Source organism: Hyaena hyaena, unplaced genomic scaffold (genome assembly GCF_003009895.1).
Source record: "Hyaena hyaena isolate Hyena2069 unplaced genomic scaffold, ASM300989v1 scaffold_387, whole genome shotgun sequence".
Lineage (NCBI taxonomy): Eukaryota > Metazoa > Chordata > Mammalia > Carnivora > Hyaenidae > Hyaena > Hyaena hyaena.
In genome coordinates this window covers 643,099-656,515 of record NW_024081019.1, presented here as the reverse complement: position 1 = coordinate 656,515, position 13,417 = coordinate 643,099, and the positions used below count along the sequence as shown (strand labels likewise).

Genomic DNA, 13,417 nt, shown 5'->3' with positions numbered 1-13,417 from the left:
CCAAACTTATTGAACATTACATTCCCCTCTTGATGAACTTTTGTGTTGTCTTTATTCTTTTTCTGTTACAGAAAACATTCAATGTGTGTGTATTATTACTTGTTATATATGAGCTTGGTTCTGTCCTACACAAACACACACACACACACACAAACACACACACACACACACACACACTTTTTTTTTTCCTAAGTAGGCTTCACACCCAGTGCGGAGCCCAATGTGGGTCTTGAGCTCATAACCCTCCTGGGGTCAAGACCTGAGCTAATGTCAAGAGTCAGACACTTAACTGATGGAGCCACCCTCCATGTACACCATACATGTACATATGTACATCATATTTTTTCCATATTAATGGAAAATTATTAATATAATATTATTAGATTTAGAAAAAGCTTTCCATTGGGGTGACTGGGTGGCTGAATTACTTATGCATCTCACTCTTGATTTCCGCTCAGGTCATGATCTCGCATTTTTTGAATATGGAGCCTGTTTCCCTCTCTCTCTACTGCTCCTCCCCTGCTCATGCTCTCTCTCTCAAAAGAAATAAACATTAGAAAAAAAAAAAGCTTTCCATTTCAGTGCATTGGGATCTAGTCCACCCTATAGCTTTGTTATTTTCTACCTTTTACTGAAGTACAATTAGTGCACAGTGTTATATTAGTTTCAGGTGTACAACATAATGATTCAACAATTCTATATATTACTCAGTGTTCGTCACGATAATCATAGTCCCATCTGTTGCTTTCTACCTTTTCACATTCTTTTTTAATTTAAAGTTTATTTATTTATTTTGAGAGAGAGAGAGTGTGTGTGAGAGAATATCAAGCAGGCTCCACACTGTTAGCCCAGAGCCTGATGTGGGGCTTTAACTCATGAACCATGAGATAATGACCTGTGCCAAAATCAAGAGTCAGATGCTTAACAGGTTGAGCCACCCAGGTGTCTACCTTTTGACATGCTACGTAGGACTGCAGTAATTATTTTTGCAGCTAAATCTTAAGATTTTTTCCTTGGGATACATTTTTGGAAGAATCTCTGGGAAAAAGGAATTTTGTTTTTTTTTCAAGAATTTTTAAAAGTTTGTTTATTTTGAGAGAGAGATGAGGGGAAGGGGCAGAGAGAGGGGGAGAGAGAGGATCTCAAGCAGGCTTCATGCTGTTAGGGCAGAGCCCAGTTTGGGGCTTGAACTCATGAACAGTGAGATCATGACCTAAGCTGAAGTTGGACCCTTAACTGACTGAGCCAACCAGGTGCCCCTGAATACCTGAATATAAAAATAAAGGTATTTTTATATAGTTTTTGATACACACAAGCAAGTTTTCCTCAGGGAAGCTTTTATTTACCATCACTATCTAAAAATGCTATGTTCCCTCAAACTCAGTGACACTGAGAATCATTTTTAAATAATCTTTGCCAATTTATATTAAAAAAAAATGGAACCTTATAGTTTTTATCTGTATTTCTTGATTGCTATTGAGGTTGAAATTGTTTTAAATGTTTATTACTAGACCATTTGGGTATCTTTTGTAATTTACCTGTTTGTGTCTTTTGCTTGTTTTTATGTTGAAGACATAAAAGACTTATACATTTGAATATATGAAGACCTCTATAAAGATAGTAACCCTTTTATGGTTATTATTGTCAAAGGCATATTCCTTATTTATTTGCATTTTTATTTTGGCTGTTGTGATTTTGGACCTATTTAAATGTAAAATTCTTAGGTTGTTAAATATATTTAACTTCTTTATGGTTTCCTTTATTCTTATATAAATTCTTATATAATCTGTCTTTGGGGGCTTGGTAAAAATAAAAAATATGTCCCCTCCCCCAGAGTACATAAATATTTGTCTATATTTTTCTTAAGGCTTTTTAATAGTTTTATGTTTTTATCCTTTAAAATATTCTTTATTGGGGCACCTGGATGGCTCAGTGGTAGAGTATGCAACTCTTGATCTTGGGGTCGTGACTTCAAGCCCTATGTTGGACATAGAATAGAGCTTACTTAAAAAGAAGTATAATGTTCTTTTTTTTAAATTTTATTTTATTTTTTAACGTTTATTTATTTTTGAGACACAGACAGACAGAGCAAGAGCTGGGGAGGGGCAGGGAGGGAGGGAGGCAGAATCAGAAGCAGGCTCCAGGCTCTGAGCTGTCAGCACAGAGCCTGACATGGGGCTCGAACCCAGGGACCGCGAGATCATGACCTGAGCGGAAGTTGGACGCTTAACCGACTGAGCCACCCAGGCGCCCCAGATGTATAATGTTCTTATGAGTGAAACAATACAACGATGTATAATAAAATGTAATAATTTCCCATTAACCCCTTTACCACCCTGAGGTAAATATTAATAACCTTCCACAATGTCTCTCCATGCTCATAAATGCTTTCATGTTTGAATCTTAAATCCTGGAATTTATTGTGGTATTCAGTGTGACAATAAGAATCTAATGTTATTTTCTTTCAGAAAATGGTTTATCTTTCCCTCACTCATCTAAAATGTGACTTTTATTATGTAAATTATTTTCCTTTTCTTTTCTTTACTTATTATTATTATTTTGTTTTTGAGAGAGAGAGAGAGAGAACAAGCATGGGAGAGGGACCGAGTGGGGAGAAAGAATCCTAAGCAGGCTCCTCCCAGAGCCCAATGTGGGGCTGGATCACACAACCCTGGGATCATGACTTAAGCCAAAATCAAGAGTTAGACGCTCAACTTACTGAGCGACCCAGGCACCCCGATTATGTACTAAATTCTTAGACATACTTTGGGGTCTTTGTCTAAAATTTTTACCCTTTTTTATTGACCTAGCTGTTTATAGGCCAATACCACACTTTCAATTATTGTTGCTTGTTAGTTTGTTTGTAGAGAGTATTCTTTTTTCCCTTTTCGTTTTTATTTTTATTACTTTTATTTGAGAAAGAGAGAGAGAGAGAGAGCACAGGCCCGGGAGAAGGGCAGAGGGAGAGAGAGAATCTTAAGCAGGCTCCACACTCAGTGCTGTTGGGATCAATCCCATGACCCTGGGATCATGACTAAGCTGAAATCAAGAGTCAGACACTCCACTGACTGAGCCACCCAAGCATCCCTCTTTTTTCCTTTTTAAATATCAGTTTTGTTTTGTTTTTTTTAATTAAGTGATACATTGACATGAGTTGAAATCCTAAAAGTTCAAAAGGGTATACAATGAAATATTTCCCTCCTCTCCTGTCCCTCAATCAACCAGGTCCCTTCTCTACAGGGAGCCAGTGTTTTTAACTTCTTAGGTCTCCACATGTACACAGTGAAATACTTAACACACATTCTCCCATTTTAACTTTTTACAGGAATGAGAGCTTGCTATATCCTGTACCTTCAAAACAGCATTGTAAATAGTTTCTATTTTAGAATTTAGAATTTTAGAATCCTTTCCCCCTCCCCCCACACCACTGGGGTTTTGATTGGAATTGTTTCAAAATTCATAAATTAGTTTGGGGGAGCATTGACAACTCTCTAGTCTTTTCCATTGGAGAAACATGGTGCTCCCCACCGCTTTCTTAATGTTTATTTATTCTTGAGAGAGACAGAGAGACAGAGTGTGAGCAGGGGAGGGGCAGAGAGAGAGGGAGACACAGAATCCAAAGCCGGCTCCAGGCTCTGAGCTGTCAGCACAGAGCTCGACATGGGGTTTGAACTCATGCACTCTGAGATCATGACCTGAGCCGAAGTTGGACCCTCAACTGACTGAGCCACTTGGACGACGCCCCTCCCCCCTTTAAGTCTTTTTAAAGATATTTGATGTTCTCTACATTTCATGGCCACCCTGCTCGTCTGTTCTCTCCTTCTGAGGCTCTTTCCTGCCTCTCAGTCTTGGCTCTCGTTACTCCAGTGCTTTCCCCTGTGCAGATCGCGCCTCCTCAGTGTCCGCTGTCTCCCCCAATCTCGTGGAACCTTTGCTGACTGTTCCACCCAGTGGCTCTTCCTGCTCTGAAGCACCGGTCATGTCTCCCATGGCTTAGTGTCCCTTTCTAAGGGACCCTGTAGGGCAGGTGTCCTCCTCTTCCCTGAATCCCTGGTGGTGGGCTGTTCTCTGCTGATGATCTCCAAGTACCGGCCAGGGCGTAGTAACCTGGGGAAGGTGAGAGGCTGGCTCATGGCCAGAGGATGCTAGGGAGCCAAGCCTGTCTTCCTTTGTGGCTGTGTTCCCATCCTGGTCCTCCTGGTCCATGTGAGGGGCTGCGGTCTGGGACTCCTCAGTGTGGGGGAAAAGGGCATTTCTCCATAGCCTTTTCGGGGCGGGGGGGGGGAGCGGTATGTAGATAATCTGCTTCCTGAGTAAAGGGAATCATCTTTTATCAGTGTTCATGTCCCTTGACAGTGTGGCTGGTTTCTGAGGGGTATTGAGAAGGAAGAGCACCTCATTACAGGGTCTTTTCATCCCCCTGGCCCCACTCGGCTGGCAATCTTAAATGAGGTAGTCATCCTTTGGCACATTTGAGGTAATGGTGGAACTGACTGTCTCTTTCAGGACAGACCTTTTGCCACATCTGCACTGGGTGGGGGTGAGTAATGAGTGCAGATCACTGTGGTTCAGATTTTGGTAGTAGACGTGGCATATGAAGTTTTATTATTTTATTCTAGAAACATCTGGCTGTGAGGAATTGATTGCTGTCCTCACTAAACTCACAGTAATTGGATTCAACTGGCAGTTTATACAAAGACTGGATCTCTCCACTGAGCAGAATGCTTGGGCCTCCTGCCAGTGACACTTGGGAAGCCCGAGTGCTCACCAGAAGGTAGCTTGGTGAGCAGGGGTTATAGGAGGAAGGGTTCATCCAGGCTCTGGTAGACACTGCAGAGTTAAATTACTCTCCATATGTTGTTTTTTGGACAATCCAAGTATTTGTCTCTCACATATATAGATATTCTCTTCTTTAGATACTGAACACATTGCCCTTGTGATACATTCTTCTAATAAGATGCTTTTTTCATGAACTTGATATGGTTACCAAGCGCAGTCCAACTTAGCTACATTTCTGTGCATTTGCTTCTTGTCACAGCATCTCATCCATAACCCGGCCAACCCGGAGGGCTGGAGGGCTTGTTTCTGGGAGTGTTTCTGTACGTGGCTGCTCCCACACTGTGTGTGGGTTCTCAGGGGAGCGTTTCCAGGCCGTGTCCTTACATTCAAAGGTTCGGTCTATTCCAGGGTCTGGAGGCCTCTGCATTCCTGTTGCCTCATGGTACTGACTAAGGAACACAGCAGCTGTGGTATCGCTTGTGAGGAACCTGTTTCTTCCCTTCCTTCTTTTCCAGCTACTCACGGAACCGCACCTTTGACACATACATTGGGCAGGGCTACGTGATTGCTGGCATGGATGAAGGTTTACTTGGTGTTTGCATCGGAGAGAAGCGGAGGATTGTGGTCCCCCCTCACCTCGGCTATGGAGAGGAAGGAAGAGGTGAGTGCTGGCTGCTCCCAGGCTAGTTCCAAGCAATCAGAGCTTCTTGAGAGCCAGAATGTGGAAGCTGAAGTCCCAGTTAAGACTTAAATGTCAGGGTGCCTGGGTGGCTCAGTCAGTTAAGCCTCTGACTTCACCTTAGGTCATCATCTCATGGTTCATGAGTTCAAGCCTTGCATTAGGCTCTGCACTGATAGTGTGGAGCCTGCTTGGGATTCTCTCTCTCTCTGTTTCTCTCTGCCCCTCCCCCATTTGCATTTTCTCCCCCCCCCAAATCAAATAAATAAACTTTAAAAAAAAAGACTTAAATGTTCAAATAGCTTTGGTTTCTAGACATGCTCTATTCTTTCCTCTTGTCCCCGCTACCAGTTTTCCTCTGAAAATTCTTAGTTAGGCCAAAGTTGGAAGAATTTTGTGATGAACTCTTACATTCACCAACTGTTAACGTCTTGCTTTGCTGTTGTGTTTTTTAAGTGTATTTATTTATTTTGAGAGAGAGAGAAGGAGAGAATGGGCTCGAGTGTGCATGATCGGGGGTTTAGCTCTCAATCACTTGAGGCTTGATCTTAAGATCCTGAGATCCTGACCTGAGCCAAAATCAAGAGTTAGGCACTTAACCGACTGAGCCACCAGGCACCCCAGTCTTTCTTTGTTTATTTTCTCTCTTTACTTACATTTCTTTGTTTTTTTTGTTGTTGAGCCATTTGAAAGTATATTGCAAATCTTCCCTAATTGGTTTTTGTTTTTTAACAATTTTATTGAGGTATATTTTATATGCCATAAAATTTACCCATTTTCTTAATTAAAAATTTTTTTAAATGTTTATTTATTTTTGAGAGAGAGAGATCATGAACAGGGGAGGGTTAGGGGGAGAGGGAGACACAGAATCTGAAGCAGGCTCCAGGCTCTGAGCTGTCAGCACAGAGCCCGATGTGGGGTTCAGACTCATAAGCCATGAGATCATGAGCTGAGCCTAAGTCGGATGCTTAACCGACTGAGCTACCCAGGTGCCCTGAAAATTTACCTATTTTAAGTGTACAATTCAGTGACTTTTAGTAAATGTAGTGAGTTGTGTAACCATCATCACCTTAATCCAATTTTAGAATATTTTTGTCACTCTAAGAGCAAACCCCCTTTCAAACATTATACAAATGATATATGTTTAGAAAAAAGAAGATACAGATAAAGAAAGAAAACAACCTCCCACAATCCCACCATGCAGGAATAAACAGTGTAACGTGGTAGGCAGAATAGCAGCCCCAAAGATGTCCCTGTGCTATCTGTAGAATTTGTGAATGTCACCTTCCATGGTAAAAGAGATTTTACAGATGTGATTAAGGTAAGGATCTTGAGATGGGGAGGTTATCCTGGATCATCTGGATGGCCTTGATGTACTTAAAAGAGCCTTTGTAAGAGGGAAGCAGGAGGTCAGAGAGAGGAGAAAATGCTAAGACTTAGAAGTTGGATGAAAGGGTCACAGGTCAAGGAATAAGGGCAGCCACAGGAAGCTGGAAAAGATGACGAAACAGATTTTTCCCCAAAGCATCCAAAAGGAATGAGTCCCTGCCTTGAATACCTTGAGTTTAGACCTTGCACCCTCCGGAGTTACAAGAATAAATCTATGTTTCTTTAAGCCACCAAATTTGTGGAAATTTTTTATAGTAACAATAGGAAACCACAAAGTGAAAATACACATCCACCTACACTAATAAATACTAACAAAAATGGGATTACCTAGGGGCACCTGGCTGGCTCAGTTGGAGAAGTGTGCAACTCTTAATCTCTGGGTTATGAATATTCAATCCCCACGTTGGGTGTAGAGATTACTAAAAAACATTAACTTAATAAATGGGATTATCGGGGCGCCTGGGTGATTTAGGGTGGCTTTCTCAGTCCGTTAAGCATCTAACTTCTATTCGGGTCATGATCTCATGGTTCAAGAGTTCAAGCCCTGCCTCTGGCTCTGTGCTGACAGCTCAGAGCCTGGAGCCTACTTCAGATTCTGTTTCCCTCTCTCTTTGCCCCTCCCCCACTGGCATTCTGTCTCTCTCTCTCAAAAATAAACATTAAAAATTATTTTTAAAAATGAGATTATCTATACATATTTGTAATTTCTCTTCTTCACCTAATTTGTTGTGAACAACTATCTATGCCAACAGGTCTTTCAAACCATATTTTCCTTCTTAAATTTTTTCTCATATATATAGGCACACTTCATTTTATTGCTCTTTGCTTTATAGCATTCTACAGATAGTATTATGGTTTTTTGTTCTTGTTTAACAAATTGCAGTTTGTGGCGACCGTGCATCAAGCAAGTCTTTCAAAACCATTCTCCCAACACCATGTGTTCCCTTCATGTCTCTGTTACATTTCAGTAACTCTTGGAATATTTCAAACTTTTTCATTGTTATTATATTTGTCATGGTGATCTGTGATCGGTGATTATGACTCTGAAAGCTCAAATGACAGTTTGCATTTTTTAGCAATAAAGTACCTTTAATTAAGATATGCACATTGTTTTTTTTAGATGTAATGCAGTTGCACACATGATACGCTGCAGGATAGTGCAAACCAAGCTTTATATGCACTGGGAAAAGAAAACATTCATTTGACTCATTTTATTGAGATATTTGCTTTATTACTGTGCTCTGGTACCAGACCACAGTACCTCTGAGATATGCCTGTACCATCGTTTGCTAACCTGCTTAGGAATAGTGGATGCAGTACTAATTTCGCTTTTGTATTATTTTTGCTGGTGGGATTCTGCCTGGTCTCGCTGGCTGTACACATTCATTTTGTTCTTCTGACCACTACTGATAGTTTGTATTTTCAGAATTTTCTTAGTAGGGTTTATTCAGAGGATCTATGAAATATCAGGTTGGTAGGAAGCTAGAGTGTGCCATGGAGAAACATTATTTTTTCTCTTGGACTTAAATTTACTTCTTTTTTCTTTCTTTTTTTTTTTTTTAGTAAACTCTACCCCCAATGTGGTGCTCAAACTCACCAGAGTCACATGCTCTACTGACTGCGCGCACCCATTAAATTTCTTTTCTTCTTTTTTTTTAAGTTTATTTTTTAATTTAATTTTTAGAGAGAGAGAGAGAGAGACAGTGTGTGCAGAGGGGAGGATCAGAGAGAAAGGAGAGAATACCCCAAGCAGGCTCTGTGCTGTCAGCATGGAGGCCAATGCAGGACTCGATCCCATGAACTGTGAGATCATGATCTGAATTCAAATCAGGAGTCAGACGCTTAACTGACTGAGCCACCCAGACGCCCCTAAATTTCTGATTTATAAAGCCATACCAGGTCACAGCTTAAGACATGTTCAACAGATCTTGGTACATGCCCTGTTTGTCAAGTGTCTTGATGCTCTGTTGTTTTGTATCATGTAAAATTCTCTTCAAATACATACAGAAATAGACAAATACTTTCTGAGTATTCATGTTTTGTTATGCCCTCAGGATTAATCCTTCGTTTCTCTAAAAATAATATATTGATGGAAAACATTTGCTTAAATTATTTTTTTCCTTTTGGCTTTCTATCAAGTATGAGACAGAGTTCTGCAAAGAATTATATAAGGCTCTGGGAAGCATCAGAAGGCTCATAAAATCTGTGGTTATGAGACTGCTTCATTCCAAATCCTATGTTGCTGTGGGGCAGGGGCACTCGGATGTGTACCGTCTAGGTGCTCTTGCCTGGGGGCAGGGGGACAGGGCAGGGGATAGAGGGGCAGGCACCTCTGTCTTCCTTGGATAGCATCTCCCTGGCCTCTTAGTGATGCTTGCAAGGACCTAATGTTAATTCCTCAGGGACTGAGCCAAGAAAGATGTCAGGACATAGAGGAAATTTGGGGTTTCCTCATCACATACCACAGGGCCAAGCACATAGTAAACATTCAATAAATATTTGTGGAAGGAATAAAATACTGAGCCCTCTGTGGGGTTCTCCAGCTCCATTCTTGGCATTTCATTTTGTTGAGGCCATTTTTCCCTGCAGGATTGGTGGAGGGGAGGGAGCAGGCCTTCTGGAAAGCCTCTGGCCCTTTCTGCCACCTGCTCTGTTACCCAGGGCCAGCCCTGAAATTATGATGCTTGGCTATGTTTGCAGTCCTGGAGGGGAGAATGGATTCTGCCTGAGGGCTTGTGGAAGCATCACTTCCTCATTCTCTTTCTTTAAAAAAAATTTTTTTTAATGTTTATTTTTGAGACACACAGAGTATAAGCAGGGGAGGGGCAGAGAGAGAGGGAGACACAGAATCTGCAGCAGGCTCCAGGCTCTGAGCTGGCAGCACAGAACCTGAGGCGGGGCTCCATCCTAGAAACTGTGAGATCATGACCTGAGCCAAAGTCAAGAGTTGGATGCTTAACTGACTGAGTGCCCCAGACCCCTCTCCAAATTGTGTTCTTAACTGGTTGCATGACCCTGGGCAAATCTGTACCTCAGTTTTGCCGTGTACAGAATGAGAGTTACCTTACTTCTGATGGTCCTCCCAGCTTCATTCTCCCAGTATTCTTTAGGTTTTCATATCTAGGTCCCTGTGTTTCTCACTGGGGGGTCTGTGAGGATGTGCCTGGTGACACTGGGAGGCACATGTGCTGCCCCTTGGAGGACTCACTCATTAATTTCCTCTGTCTGTCCTTTAGGGAATATCCCTGGCTCAGCCGTGCTGGTGTTTGACATCCATGTGATTGACTTCCACAACCCTTCAGACTCCATCAGCATCACCTCCCACTACAAGCCCCCCGACTGCTCCGTGCTGAGTAAGAAGGGGGATTACCTCAAGTATCACTACAATGCCTCGCTTCTGGATGGGACTCTGCTGGATTCCACGTAAGGACCACTGGGGACGGTAGTGGAGGGAGCCTGGAAGAAAACAGCCATAGGTCCCCATGATGCTCCTTTTCTTTTCACCAGCTATTGGTTAAGAGCTTTTCTCTCCATGCTTCCCCACTCCAGAGAGCTAGCCTACATCACTGCTCAGGTGCATTATTCTAAAAGTTCCCTATGAATGGTCTCACCTTGCTCCTATGAAATTGTCTTTCTGAAAAACAGATGTCATCTTATAACTGCTTTCTTTAAAAGTTAACCCGTAGCTACATTACAGACTCCTCAGTCTTGCACATCAGCCTCTATCAGCTCTATTCTGCTTGAATGGTCTTATCTTCTGCTAGGGCCCATCTTTTGCCTCTAGGGCTGCCATATGCAGTGGTGCAAGATGTGCCCTGCTTAAATCCTTCCTTCCGGCCAACTTCTGTCGTGGCAAAAATGTCCTCCCTTTTTGCAAAATCTTCCCTTAATTCCTAAGAAGAATCCACTGCTCCCACTTCTGTGTCTTGTAATGTTTTAAGATATTATTTTTATTAGCAAAAATTATTTATTTTTCATTATTTATTTTAGTTCCTGTCTCTGCTGCTGGTCTGTATACCTTAGAGATACCCAGCATGTTTAATCTTTAAAATTTTTTTTAATGTTTATTTATTTTTGAGAGACAGACAGAGACAGAGCATGAGTCAGGGAAGGGCAGAGAGAGAGAGGGAGACACAGAATGTGAAGCAGGCTCCAGGCTCTGAGCTGAAAGCACAGAGCCGATGTGGGGCTCAAACCCATGAACTATGAGATCATGACTTGAGCCGAAGTCAGATGCTCAACCAACTGAGCCACCCAGGTGCCCCTCACATTTTTATTCTTTACACCTAGCCCAGTCGAGCACAAAGGGAACATTTTATGAATATTAAATGATTGAGATGAATCTGAAATTTTATTGGAATCAAAAGTATAATCTAGTATCTTTGCCAATTTTGGTAAAAGGAGCTTTGCTTCTTACGTTTCTGAATTTTTAGGTATAGCTATAAGTTAATAAAATATTCTCTGGGAAAGAAACATTTTCAGCCTTTCTTTATATCTCCATAGAAGTGCATCCATTTTTGTACTGAGTCTGACTTAGACTCCTAAGTTTGAGCTTGGGGAGAAAGACGGGCTTCATATAAATAAATATGTTTTGCTGCATTTGTGCTGCATGGGGAAGGCCTTCTCTGCCTCACACCTGCCCCTCTACCTTCTAGCTTCAGGTGACATTGTGTGTGGCTGGGGACAGCCAAGCATGTAGACAGAGGCTCTTCAGAGCATTCTCTCTGGGTGCTATCAGGTCCTGTATACTAATGCACTTGGTGTAGTTCATCAAATCTAAAATGTGGTGTTAGAAATATCATTTTATGTGTATCTATGAAAGTAAAAATGCCCCCAAACTAACATGCTGTTAATTATGAAGTGTATCCGAATTACAGAGATATTAAACTGTGAAAATATGTGTGTTATAGAATCAGAGAAGTACGTACTAGCTTCCAGAGCGGAGATGTACAAGGACCTGCTTTACAACAAACCTCATTGTATTAATATTAAAAGACTTTGGAGGGCAGTGGGGAAGAAGCATGGCTTGTTGTTTGGAGGATCAAGAGAGCTTATGCATGTGAAAATAGTCCGCAAGTTTAGAATAGTCTAAAAGGTCAATGGCTTGCTGTCATTGTCTTGCTAAGGTTCATATTCTTGTCTGGTGCTCTTTCTGTGGGGTGGGGGGTGGGGAAGGGGAAATGAGGGTGGAAAATGAACAAAGGAATTCCTTCTCAGTGGGTTCAGGATATGCTTCTCACGTAGGGTGGGGAGAATCAGCCTTCCTGCCTTCTAATATGTTTAGTGGATTCACAACATTCCTACAGAGCATCCGGGAGCCACGTGATGCTCCTTCCTTTTATTAAACTCCATTCTATACTGTGAGAGTCCTTTGTGGTATGTGTAAACCTACACCGAAGAGCAACATCCAGCATCCCTGCTGGTCTGTTCTGGGTGTAAGCCTCAGAATAACGGGAAAATGGGACCTAAGGTGGGTGTCTGCCTACTGTGTGTGGGAGAGGAAGGGAAGACCTGGTCCCACCCGAGGTCTTTGTAAACAAGGAGGCAGGTGCTGTCGCCGGTGCTTTTTCATCAGCACTGAGAGACACTGGCTGTGGAGAGGATGGAGGGAAACGTGGGCAGAGAGCCAGAGAGGGTGGCCTACAAGTGGGAAGCAGGAAGCTTGCAGTGGATGGGAAGCCAGGAATGCATGGAAAGAATGAGGAGAATGTTAGAGGAAAACTGACAGTAAACAAACAAGAAAACAAATAAGTAAGAGGTTGGTTTGAGGAAAAACAATTAGTGGGCGTTTCAGAGATGACACGTGAAAGCAAAATGTTTGCTTGGAGGATTTTCTTCATGTGTGTTTAAGCTGGCCTCAGAGAGGAAGAATAATTTGTGATTTGATAGCTAAATGAGGTTTTTGAATATTCTGGAAGACTTTGAAACAGAGTATTCCCATGGGAGGTCCCGGTGGTCCCTGGAGAAAGGCACGGTGAAGGTGCCTCTGTGCTGCTGACAAAGGAGGAATTGTGTGTGGGGCAGGACAGAGGATGTCCTGCTCCTTCCCACAGGCCTTGGGCCAAAGCATCTGGTGCCAGAGCTGGCTTTGTTTTGGTTTCGCCCCAGGTAGGACAAAGGCAAACCCTGTTTTGGTTTGTCGGTGCCAGACAGCCAGCCTGGCCCTGGGAACCAGCTTCAGAAGGGGAAGTAGCCTTGCACTCAGGGGAATGTGACCCGAGAAGGGGATGTGACCCGAGGGGGCGGTCCCCTCCATGTCGTCACCATCTGGAAATGGGCATCAAGGGAGCCCTAAGATACTGGGGAGGCTTTTCTTCCTTGACATTGAAGAATATCTCCATTGTTTGTCCTTAGGAAGTGGTAGAACGCAGCGCCATACGTTTTGGAAATAGATTTATTTTTGGTAGTGAGTGAGGTGATAGCGCCAGCTTTCAGCCATGTGGATTTCCCAGGGACCATGGACATCAAGGACACTTTAACAGTGGCTCAAGTTAAACTTTCATTTTCTTAGAGTCAAAAACTGTTGCAGACACAAGCACATCGTATACTCAAGGCCATCCATTTATTGAG

General features: G+C 42.4%; 1 protein-coding gene across 1 annotated transcript in view; it reads left to right on the top strand.

Moving 5' to 3' along the window:
• The window catches only part of FKBP9 (FKBP prolyl isomerase 9), a 43,161-nt gene that overhangs the window by 20,862 nt on the left and 8,882 nt on the right, over positions 1–13,417 (top strand). The window contains exons 6-7 of the mRNA XM_039251157.1: positions 5,295–5,440; positions 10,084–10,270. Of these exons, the coding sequence (XP_039107088.1) occupies positions 5,295–5,440; positions 10,084–10,270 (333 nt within the window). The remainder of the gene's footprint in view (positions 1–5,294; positions 5,441–10,083; positions 10,271–13,417) is intronic.